Below are 12,384 nucleotides of genomic sequence, written 5' to 3' on the forward strand. Positions count from 1 at the left end.
TTCTCGTGTTGTAAATATTTTTATTTTTATTTTTTTCGTTATTTTCTTTTTATATAGTTACCATTGTTGTTTAGAACGTTCTATTTCAAGATCAGATGAAACTGCAACGAATTTGTTTGCACGATTCGGCTCAATATCAAGAGTATTGAAGAAAAAAACCCCTTTACCCTGAGTTTGCACTGGGCGATCCAACCTAGCGAACCTATCAACAAAGGTCTCGCCATACCGACCTAGCCTGCTCATAATCACCAGTAACGCGATCTGTCGGCGGGTCAGGGCCCTCCCCCATGGGGTAGTCTATGAATTACACCAAAATGAGACGTCTACTTATCACATTAACTCGCAACTAATACCGCGGCCGTAGAGTACAATACTACAATAACATGTCTGATACATATTGAAATAGGCTTCATTCAGCCTCCTCGTCTAGGCGTTCTAAAAGTAAATCAAGCTCCTCTTCAATCTCGTCCCTCGCTACCTCCCGCTGCCTCCATATCTCCTCGGCCGCGTCTAGGGCTTTATCAAACCTCTTTAGGGTAATCTTCATTGATTTCTCTATAAACGACGAAAGTCGTTTCGTCGTTTGTTCCCAGTACTTAGTGGCTGCCAAGTGCTCGTGGGCGTCGAGGCTCTTGATGTAAAGTATAGCTTCCCGAGACATGCTGTCCGTGATCCCATGAATCTCGAGCTTCAATGCATTAATAGCATGCTGCACCTTAGCCTCTCGCGCTTGGATACTTGGGAGTGAGCCAATCACTTCCCATACTGGGTCCAAGTACTCTTGGATCGCGGATTGCTGTTGATAGACGGCGTTAGCGAGGATCAGGTCGAGCGCGTCAACATGCTTGGGATTGAGGTATATTGGATCCTTGAAGGCGCCCTCGAGCCCGCTGAGTATGCGCAGGATAACTATCGGGGTAGCCCAAGGAAAGGAACTCGGACATCCGACTTCGAGCAGAGTTGTGTTTGCGGGATGCTGGGACTCGGACGGATGTGGTTTTCCAGGCAAACTCATCTTCTCAAAGTGAGTCGACATAATACGGTAATGATTGGGGAAATTGATGAATTATGGTTGAATTCCGTGGGATATGGTGTCGGGTAGAGATGGCGAGGAAGGCTTGTGAGGGGAGAAGTATGCCCGTTCTTACATTGCCCGTGGTATTTCCCAGAGAGTTGCACGTGACAGCCGTCTGATTGGACGGATCAATTTCTTTATCTTCCTTGCTCAGCTGATATGTGAAATGATATGTATATTGGAGGCCTAACTGATCGACATGATGTGATAGGGCGAGAATGCCAAGGATTGTTAGCTGGGCTCTGCATAGACGTGCTATATATCCTTGACTCCCGTGCCTAACAATCATTCATACAACATCACGCAGAAGCCATAAATTTTATTCCCCAAACGTACCACAGTCTTCCAAAGTCTTCAGGCGATAACGTTTACTGCTCTACTTACCTGGTACGGCCCCCCTTACCAATCCTGCAGTTTTATGCTTCATCGCTCTCCGTTCAAGGATCTAATTACTTGGTTTGCAGCGCTATGTCTCTCTCGAGCAACTTTTGGAGTAAACAGCTAGAGAAAAAGCTGGAGTCATTGAACACGCCACCCGTGCAAAAGCACCCTCAAGCTCCTGCGGAATTGGAGATTACTGAGGAAGATGCACCACCGGTGTATCTTGAACATATTCCGGAGATGCCACCAGCTTATCGTGAAATCTTCATCGAGCTAGAGGGAGCACTGGCCACCGAGGGAGCACTGGCCGTCGAGGGAACACCGGCTGCGGAGGGAACACAGGCCGCTGAGGGAACACCGGGCCCGGAAGAAACGCCAGCAATAGAGGAAACACCAGCCACCGGGGCAACACCGACCGCTGAAGGAACACCGCCCGCCGACGAACCTCCTGAATCATTTCTACGTTTTTTGGTTCGCCTCGGAAAGAAAATGCTTAGTAGCGTCTGGGGCTCGATCCGTGATTTCTTATCCTTTGTTAGAATATTGGCGAAGAAGGCTGAAGAAGAGCAACCTGACCCAGCTCCATTCGACCTTGAAAAAGAGATTTTGGACATGTGTGAAAAGCAAAAGGTAAGAGATGCCGAGAGCATTGACGAGGCGGGCAAGGCGTTGAAGGAGAACCTTAAAAATCGCTCGCCGCAGGAGCAGCGCAGAGGATTGACAGTATGGGGGAAGATTCTGGGGTGGGTGGGGGATGCATGGAATGCCTTCAGGGGATGGATGGGGGGTGCCTGGAATGCCTTCAGGGGATGCCTTCAACAACTCTTCAGCGGCATCCGCGGTATGATGGTAAAGGTTGGCGATGTTTTTCTCAAGGCATGGAAGTGGCTATCTAGTTGTACTGGACCTTCCCTGTGAGCAAAATGAATTATAATACATCATGTCGCAGAAGGTTTCCTATGAATTCAGTATCCATAATCCGTAGTGAGAATATACAGAGTAATGAGATTGATCAGATAGCCAAGTAATTAAACTCACTGTACCTGAGAAATGACACCCAGCCTCCCGTTTATCGATGCATGCTGCCCATTCAAATGCAAATTATGTGTGGCTTCTGTCCTAGCGAAATAGCCGTACTATCGTGGAGTTATCTCGATGGTACGTCACCCCATCTGGACTAGCAGGACTACCTCGAACGAAGGGTAGGGTTAGGGTATACGAAGATGCAGAAATGACGGCGGGTAGTATTTTTACCCCGAGAACGCCCCATCAACCTGTGAGATATTTGTCTTAATAACTGGTACAACGCCGGACAGTCAAAATTAACCCTCATGTTCTTTTCAAACCCAGTCTTCAAACCCAGCCACTAGTCCACATTGGGTAATAAACACAATCAGGTAATCCCCACCTACGCTCTTATTGATACCGGAGCATCAGGATACGCTTTCATTGACGAATCTTTTGCACGCCACAACAATCTTATAATGACTCCTCTTCAGATACCTCGCCATGTAGACGTTATAGACGGAAGGCCTATTAAATCAGGGAAAATTACTCATATTGTCGATGTCTCGCTAGACATTCATGGTCATCGGGAAACTGCACCATGTTTTGTGACGAAGTTAGGACACTACCCGATTGTGATGGGGATACCTTGGATACGACGTCATGATGTTACGATTCGACCAAAGGAAAATCTACTTGTTTTTGACTCTCGGAACTGTTGTCAACACTGTTCACTTAGTGGAACTGCAGTTATTGTTCATGGTATCTCGATTCCTTTACCGAAACACCATACAGTCATCGTTTCAGCAACTGAAAAATCTACCATCGACATTGAAGAGCTAGTACCGAAGGAGTTTCACCATCGTCTACATATGTTCAAGGAATATGATACTTCAGTCCTTCCACCACATCGGCCATCCCATGATATTGAAATAGTTTTAGAAGAAGGCAAATGATCACTATATGGACCTATATATGGATTGTCTCAAATCGAGTTGAAAGCACTACGAGAATATCTTGATGAAAATTTACCCAAAGGATTTATTCGGGCTAGTGAGTCACCAGCGGGAGCATCTATATTGTTCGTAAAGAAAAGCAATGGAACCCTTCGACTTTGTTTTGACTATCGAGGTCTAAATGCAATCACAATCAAAAATCGATATCCACTACCATTGTTAAAGGAAACCCTGGCTAAGCTATCAAAAGCACAATACTATATCAAGTTGGATTTACGTTGAGGATGAAATCAGATTAGGATAGCGGAGGGAGATGAATGGAAAACGGCATTTCGAACTCGATATGGACATTTCGAATATACAGTAATGCCATTTGGAGTAGCTAATGCCCCTGCTACATTCCAACATTGGATCAATGATATTTTACATCCCCATCTCGACCAATTCATAACGGCATACTTAGACGATATCCTTATCTATTCCGAGACTCTATCAGAACATAAAGAACACATTCAAAAGGTTCTAAAGGTACTTGATGAGAATCATGTTCACCTTAAACCTGAAAAATGTGAATTTATAGTTCATGAAACGAAATATCTTGGTTTAATCCTTACTCCGAATGGAAATAGAATGGATCCAAAGAAAGTTATTGATGTTTTGGAATGGTCTACACCGACGAACCTTCATGATATTCAAGTATTCCTAGGATTTGCAAATTTCTATCGACGGTTCATTTTAGGATATTCGAAAATTGTTGCTCCGCTTACAGCTTTGACAAAGAAAAACGTTAAATTTGAATGGACAGATGAAAGGGAGGAACCATTTCAAACTTTGAAAAAGATGTTTACAACGGTACCAATACTAGCTCATTTTAATCCGGATTGAAAGATTGTGATAGAAACCGACGCATTTGACTATATTTCAGCAGGAATCCTATCTCATCGTGATAACGAAGGAATCCTACATACAGTCGCTTTCTTCTCCAAAAAACATTCTTCTGCAGAGTACAACTATGAAATCTATGATAAAGAACTTTAATCAATTATACGATGCTTTGAAGAATGGCGACATCACCTGGAGGGAGCTCAATTCCCAATTGAAGTTTTTAGCGACCATCGGAATCTTGAATATTTTATGACAACAAAATTGTTAAATCGTCGACAAGCCCGTTGGTCCGAATTCCTTTCACGCTTCGATTTCGTTATACAATTTCGGCCAGGAAAACAGGGAGCGAAACTAGATGCATTGAATAGGAGGTCAGGTGACCTACCTAAAGAGAGGGATGAACGGTTGATGCATCAGAGTCAAGTGATTTTGAGCGAAAAAATTTGGATATAAAGCTAAGTTTGTTCGCGGGTTCTTTGTCAAATGAATCCGCTGAAGGAGCGTCCACTGTAGAGGAGTTATTTTCAAAAGCTTACCAAGTTGGTAGTTTTCCAAACAAGATCCTCACTATGCTTCGGAATGGCGTTCGCCATTCGAACAAAATTTCGCTTGCCGAATGCACGGAAGATAACAACGGTCGGCTACTTTATCGAGGTGCACTATATGTACCAGAGGACAATGATCCTCGGCTAAGGCTCCTAAAAGAACACCATGACAAACTATCGGCCTGTCATCCAGGCAGAGCAAAGTCCTTAGAACTCCTAAATCGAGAATATTATTGGCCACAAATGCAGAGATATGTCGACCAGTATGTTAGGAATTGTAATGTATGTGCCCGTAGCAAGGCACCACGCAATGCATCTTATAGAGTACTCCACCCTATGTCGATACTTGAGGGACCGTGGACGGATATATCGATGGATTTTGTCACTAATCTCCCTGAGAGCGATGGATACAATGCAATCTTAGTTGTGGTGGGTAGATTAACCAAAATGCGACATCTAATACCAACGACTAAAGAGGCAAATTCAAGGGAAGTAGCGAGGCTATATATCGATAACGTTTGGAAGCTACATGGACTACCTAATACCATTGTATCTGATCGAGGAACTGTAACGGCAGTTAGGCGGGTTGGCTATGTGAGTTGTCTGGGTATAAGGGAGAAGGATTATGTAGTGTGGTTGGGTTTAGTGAAGCGGGTTTTTATTATGTTCTTTCTGTTTCTGTTATGCGAGGGTATGAGTCAGCATTGGGATAGGGTATGGATATATAAGGGGGGCGTTGTCTTGTGATTTCTTGTTTCTCTTTCTTTTCCTTTTCTCTTTACGCAACCTCTGTATTCTACTCGCTCGCCTCTGGCTCGCGATAGGATTTCTTCCCCCCGAGATGGAGTTATACTGATTCTCGAATTGCTTCGGTCCCTGAACTTCCCTCGCTCGACACCCCCCATTCTTTGCTCGTTCGGTGCCCTCACGGGATGCGTCCACCGTTCACCCCTCGCCAAACCAGCGGCTACTCTCGAAAGCCACCTTTGCCCCTCCTTATTTTCACTCATCGCACGAGTGATCCCACACGTCGGGTACGCACACTGTCAGTAATCTCCAGTCAGCGAGAACCTACTGCCAAAGCGCTCGACAGCCCGCGAAGTTAGCGACCTCTCGGTCGCGAAACTATCGTCAAATTTTTTACCCGAAGCCCCGTGACCTTACCCCTCTTTATCGGCCTTAACCAGGCAACCCTTTTTACCCGAGGCGGCCCGCTCCCCTCACCCCAACCCAACCGGTCTCCGAGACCACCCTCAACACAATACGGTCGGCACTTTCGATTGCGACCCCCATACATACTGAGCCTTCGGCTCAACCCTCTTTGCATGTCCCCTCCAGAGGACACCACTTCAAACACGACTCGGGCACAGTCTTTAGCCGCTGCTCCAGGGACCGACGACCCCACCACTCCTTAACTGACCTACCGGTCACCACTGCTCAATTCCTCGCTGCCTGACAACCAGACGCCCGAGGACCCACTCTTACACCACCCCCCTCGCTTCCACCCTGACGCTGTTGCGGTTGGCTTCTCCTGCCTTCGTGCGCGTGGTTTCCCAGTCCTGTTAAGGTTCGTCCACAGATATGACACCGGGAACGTTGGTAATGATATCGTTTCGATTGAACACTACGTTTGGGATTGTGCTCGCTTATGTAGTTGACGGAGAAGTTTGGGGTTCATTCTTACTACGGGGAGGTTTCTTTGTTGTCGCTTAGATTCTGCTTACCTGTACCACTTGTTATTTGCGCCCTCTTCGTGCGTCGTTTATTTTTATTTTATGTACGTAGTTCTCGTAGCTGCGGTAGTTAGTTTTTGTACTTTGTTTTTGCTTTCGGGTTAGTTGGTGGAGGTTGTAGTCGGGTAGTTAGGTGTGCGATAAGCTTCGGCTTCTAAGCAATATAAGTTTCTTCTTCTTCTTTTTCTTCTGTATTCTACTTGCTCGCTAAGGCTCGCAAAGAACTCCCTGATAACAAACCTCGCTTCAAAAACACTTTATTTTATTCCCCCCCGGTTTACCCTGGTATATCATACCAGGTCGAGCCACTTCGTCCCCGATCGTACGGTCGCGTTTTGTTGTTCCAAGCAAAAGAAACCTACGAAAACTGGCTTCTAGCGAAGAATTCTCCAGCCTTGACCTCCCGAAGGGAAGGAAAAGAAACCTATCCGAAACTTCACTCTACGCCGCCAGAAGAACTGGACACTCAGTTATGTCGCAGCACGCTTCGCTCCAGTCCTTTTTTACCCAGTCTGTACAGCAAGGGACAGCCCCCTCGCAGATCAGGAATACTCAGGTTCCCGACCCAACCCCATCCGGAGCTCAGGAACAGGAATTCTCCTCGACCTTTGCAACAGAATCCAACTACAACGACCCCTACCAACCGAGAGTCGATTACCTCTACCCGAGCATTGTCCCCCAGGATACTCACACCCAGACGGACTTGAACTACATTACCTGGACCATCAGACATGCCACCAGCCGGATCTGCCCACCCTCCGACAGGATTGAAATCCTCGAAGAGCAAACGACTACACTCCGGAGAACAGTGGACACACTGAAACATCAGATCTAGGCGCAGACAAACATGATCACCAATATGCATTCGGCGATCCACGCGCTCCTCAACAAACAACCACAACCGCAGCAACCGCAACAACCACAACAACAGCAACAACAGCAACAACAACAGCAACAACAGCAACAACAGCGAAAACCACAACAACCGCAAGGACAGAGAATGCCCCCTTCAGCGATCCCACAAACAGTTCCCCAAGCAGCGCCACAGGCAGCTCCTCAGGCCCCCCCACCCGCACCCCCCCAACAAGCCCCGCCTCGTGGATGGAAGGCAGGCACCTGGGCCGCCGTGGCCTCGGCACCCGGTCCTGCCCAAGGAAACTTCCAGGTCATCGAGAGTAAAAAGAAGTTCGCAAAGCCAAAAGCGGACCCCCTCTTCAAACCAGAGTACACCAAAATCAACAGGGAGATCATTGTTGAAACTACTGCCCCATCCGATGTTAACCCCTCCGAGATCAGAACCCTCGTCAAAGCAAGAATCCAAGACGAATCCTGCCATTTCATCTCGGCAAGAAGGACACCCAAGGACAACTTCATCCTGGAAACAAAATTCGTCACCTCTGCAACAAAGGCAATGGAATATGCCAAAGAAATTGAGGAGGCCCTCCTCACCCTACAGGTACCGGTCGCCGTCATCCGCGGAAACTCAAAATGGTCAAAGTTCCTCCTCCATGGAATCCCCACAACGGTCGGGGAGGGCATTGAGGCGGGACAATTGGTAGCATCAGAAATCAGAAGCAACTATGGAGAGAACCTCCAACTTGCCCAGGTCCCCCGCTGGATCTCCAGGGCAGAAACTCGAATGGGAAAAACGCACTTATCAATGGTCATCGCGCTCCCAGGACAAATTACAATGGAAACACTAGGAGTTAAATTCCTATCTCTCTTCAACCGAAGCTGCCACATCGAGGCCTTCCTCCCGACCTTCCCAGACACCCAGTGCGCGAAGTGCCTCGAATATGGTCACCGCCAGGAGAAATGCAAAAACAATGGGAGATGCGGTCACTTTGCCGGAGATCACCTCACCAGCTTCCACCCATGCAATCAATGCCAGGGAGGATATAGATGCACCCACACCCCAATCAGATGTCTGAACTGTAAAGGAATCCATAAGGCCTCCGACCCAGCATGCCCCGAGAGAGTCAAACGTCGATTCCTCAACAAAGGAAAGGAAAACGCCCCACCCGCTCAAGACCCACCGGCCGCACCCGTCCAAGAGTTGCTTCCGATAGTTCAAGTACCAGCCACCGCCCCAGTCGGAGCCACACCCGTTCCCGAAGACGACCAACCTATGACAAATAATGCTTAGGCCTCGAACCACTGCGCTCGCACAACAACTCAATTGTGCACGGAGCGAACTTATTACCAAGGCGGCGGTAGAAGAAGCGAAAACAGACTCTAGTATTTATTTCCTATTATTACAAGAACCATGGACCTCAGCAGAGGGATATCCACCGGAATCAAATCTTTTTTACCTTTTTACAGCCAGCAATATCAACACGAAATGCGCAACATACGTCCGCAAACATGCCAACCTTAAACCAAAACACCACTATACACATGATAACTTCATAGTATCGATTACGGTAGAAATCCAGACCAAGAAAACCCAAATCCTAAATATATACTCCCCAGGCCGAAGTGGCCCCTTCGCTCAAATAGCAAGTACAATCCAAACCCTTGATAATTGTCTAGTAATGGGAGACTTCAACTGCCACCATCAAATGTGGTACGGAGTAAATTCACATGAATACAGAAACAACATTCGAGCAGACCGCGTCAATGGTGCACGGCTAAAACGATAGATAACCCGACAGAAACTGACCCTCCTGAACGAACCAGGCGTCTTTACGCATTTCCCCAGAGACAGAGGGAAAAGGCCCACAACCATCGACCTTGCATTTGTTAAAGGCCCAACACTCGACCACAACCTGCGATGGAGCACCGAACCCTATGGAGCGGGCTCAGATCACGGGAGAACCTCCGTCCACTTACACTTGGAGAAACCACCTTTTGTACCAAGACGAATGTGGCGACAAACAGACTGGAAGCTACTGGAGAACCACATGTCAAACATTGCCATCCCTGCAGAGGCATGGGAAACCAGGAAACTTACGGAACAAACAGTCGATTTCTTCCTAGAACTGGTCAGGTCAACAGTCAGCATAGTAACACCGCTCTCGAAGGAGGGGGTAAGAGCCAACTCCTGGTGGTCAGATGAAATGAAACAAATGAAGGCAAGGGTAAACGCAGCAGAAAGGAAGGCGAGAAACACAAGGAAACCCAATCACGTGGAGGAACACCGGAAGGCTTGCAGGGAATGGACAGTCATGATCCGGAAAGCAAAAGCGGACCAGCGGGAAAAGACGATGAAAGAGGTGAAAGGTAGTGAAGTCTGGAGAATCCTAAACGTAGGAAGGAGAAGAGACACAATCATACCAACCATACAAGGTGAAGAAACGTTTGCGGGGAAGTGTCAAGCTTTAAGAGCCCAACTTTTCCCCTCGAAACGGACGTCCCCCGACCATCCCCCCCTAAACATTAGACCCCCTTCTTTTGACCTTAGCAACACCTTCGACATAGTCACCCCCGAAGAACTTAATAAAGCAATCGACTCCTGTCCAGTGCACTCGGCGACCGGCCCGGATGGCATCCCTTATACCTTTATTAAAGCAATAGTCAGAGCAAATACAACTCTAATCCAAGACATGTTCTCCGCCATGCTCCGGCACAGTGTACACCCAGCGGAATGGAAAATAGCTAAGTGTATCCCGATCCCGAAACCCGGTAAAGCAAATTACCATGAAGCGAAAGCCTACCGGCCCATTTCCCTTCTACAATGTTTCAGCAAAATCCTGGAGAAGATAGTGGCCCAAAGACTCTGCACCGCTGGAGAAATTCTAGGCACACTCTCAGCGAATCAATTTGGAGGAAGACCAACCATCTCGGCAATCGACGCCCTGCTGAGAACCTTAACGCCAATACAACAAAACCTACTACTGAAAAACAGTACCGGAGTCGCTCGGCGAGACAGACCAGCGATCCTAACCAACGACATTCAAGGAGCATTTAACTGCGTCGACCACCTACTCCTCGCGGAAATCATGTACCAACAAAAATTCCTTACCTACTTAACAGAATGGTGCAAGGAATTCAATACCGGCAGAAAACTACAGTTTCAATTTAATCATGAGCTAGAGGAACCACAGCCTTATGATTCTGGAGTGCCGCAAGGTAGCCCCATGTCCCCGGTACTATTCATGATCTATGCTGGAGTAATCCTGGACCCAACAAGTAGCCCGAAAGAGATGGACACCACATATATCGACGACGATGCACTGGTGCAAATATCCAAAACACCAGGCTTCACAATCAAGAGAATGGAGGAACGAATGAGAGAGAGACTAATAAAAGCTGAGCCACTCCAAATCAAGTACGACCCGGATAAATCCGACCTGATCTTCTTCCGGCCCACTACATCATACACACAACAACCACGACTTTCGGTCAAAATTAACAATACCAACATACACCCCAAAGAGAGGCTGAAATATGTAGGAGTCTGGATAGATCCGACCCTCTCCTTCCGGCCCCACATTGAAGCAGCGCTCGCAAAAGGCCTTAAAGCCCTCCACCAGATTCGATACACCGCCCGCCTGCCAGGAATAACGGTTAAAACAATCCATCACATTATAACACAATGCTTCCTTCCAAGTCTACTCTACGGATCCGAGGCTTGGTGGACTGGCGCAGACCACATTATAAGATCCCTCGAACCACTATACAATGAAGTGGCCCGGGTCATCACCGGCCTACCACGATGGACCAAAAGAACTAAACTCCTCCGAGAAGCAGGCTTACCCCCCTCAGAATATCTCCTGACATATCGCTCAAGAAAGTACGGAACTAGAATACTCTGCACCGACGCAACCCACCCCAACAACGAATCCCTGATCGAGCTCCTCCCATACAGAGAAGCAAATATCAAAGGAACAGGCTTACACCGAATCGCCTCCTTACTACTCCCATACCAGACCCCCGGAAATGCGAGAGATAAGTGGAACCAAAACAAACTACTATGCGACCACCTGTTGGAAGAATGGAACACACAATCAATACCGAACTACCATCATCGGGGGGAATTCCGCCCCCCTCCCAAGATAGCGAAACTCACCCTTACGGAAGCAAAGAAAGTATTTCGGATCCGGTGCCAAACCACCCGAGTCGACAAACACGCAGTATACACAGACCCCGAACCATGCCAGTGTGGGATGGAAAACTCAGCGAAACATATACTTATGGAATGCCCAGCATGGGCTCGAATCCGCGCCCCTCTGATAGAGAAGATCCCCGGAGCGATGACCTGGGAAAACTGGATGTTTACAAACCTGAGAACGGACCTCATCCTACAATTTGCGAAACAATCTCAACTTTCGAAATGGTACGAGTCGGCGGAGGCCGAGGCGGACCTGGAAGAGGGGATGGAAGGAAATGACTGGAAACGGGATTAGGAAGGGGAGTTTCCTTTTACTCTTTAAAATTGTTTTTATTCTTTGATTTGATGGATCCAGCGCTCGAGTCCGCTGAGATATGTTATTTCTCCTTGTCGTTGGGTTTTCTGGTTGAGATGTTGTTCTGGATTTTCCCTGTTACTGTTCATGCTCGCTTGTGCTTGTTTTGTTCTTGTCCTTGTTCGTTTGCGTTTATGTTTGTTGTTTTCTTTTCTTTCTTTCTTTTGTTCGGTTCGGTTCGGTTCGTGTTTTAGGCGGTTGGGTCGGTGTGCGATAAGTCTTGTACTTCAAAGCAATATAAGTTTCTTCTTCTTCTTCTTCTGTACTTTACGGTCACGAATACTATTTGGTTCGCGCTACGTCATAGGGTTTACCCGATATACTAGACCAGGTACAACCATCCATAGTCCATAGTCCACAGTCCCCGTTCTTGCCTTAGGTATACCCTTCGGCCCC

At 47.4% G+C, this 12,384-nt stretch overlaps 3 protein-coding genes across 3 annotated transcripts; 2 read left to right on the forward strand and 1 right to left on the reverse strand.

Annotated features, from left to right (window-relative positions):
* Positions 1-409: 409 nt before the first annotated feature.
* H6S33_003336 (uncharacterized protein) lies at positions 410-1,036 on the reverse strand (the record flags this gene model as incomplete). Its single annotated transcript, XM_044834796.1, has 1 exon — positions 410-1,036. The coding sequence occupies one exon, from the start codon at positions 1,034-1,036 to the stop codon at positions 410-412; it is 627 nt and encodes a 208-aa protein (XP_044691697.1).
* A 507-nt stretch (positions 1,037-1,543) lies between these two features.
* Positions 1,544-2,374, forward strand: H6S33_003337 (uncharacterized protein; the record flags this gene model as incomplete). The annotated part of the gene is made up of 1 exon (XM_044834807.1): positions 1,544-2,374. One exon carries the CDS (start codon positions 1,544-1,546, stop codon positions 2,372-2,374), a length of 831 nt encoding a protein of 276 aa, XP_044691698.1.
* Positions 2,375-2,940: 566 nt separating this feature from the next.
* On the forward strand, positions 2,941-3,417 carry H6S33_003338 (uncharacterized protein; the record flags this gene model as incomplete). Its single annotated transcript, XM_044834818.1, has 1 exon — positions 2,941-3,417. The coding sequence occupies one exon, from the start codon at positions 2,941-2,943 to the stop codon at positions 3,415-3,417; it is 477 nt and encodes a 158-aa protein (XP_044691699.1).
* Between the last annotated feature and the right edge of the window lie 8,967 nt (positions 3,418-12,384).

Source organism: Morchella sextelata (assembly GCF_020137385.1).
Source record: "Morchella sextelata strain SCLS chromosome Unknown scls_15, whole genome shotgun sequence".
Taxonomy (NCBI): Eukaryota; Fungi; Ascomycota; class Pezizomycetes; order Pezizales; family Morchellaceae; genus Morchella; species Morchella sextelata.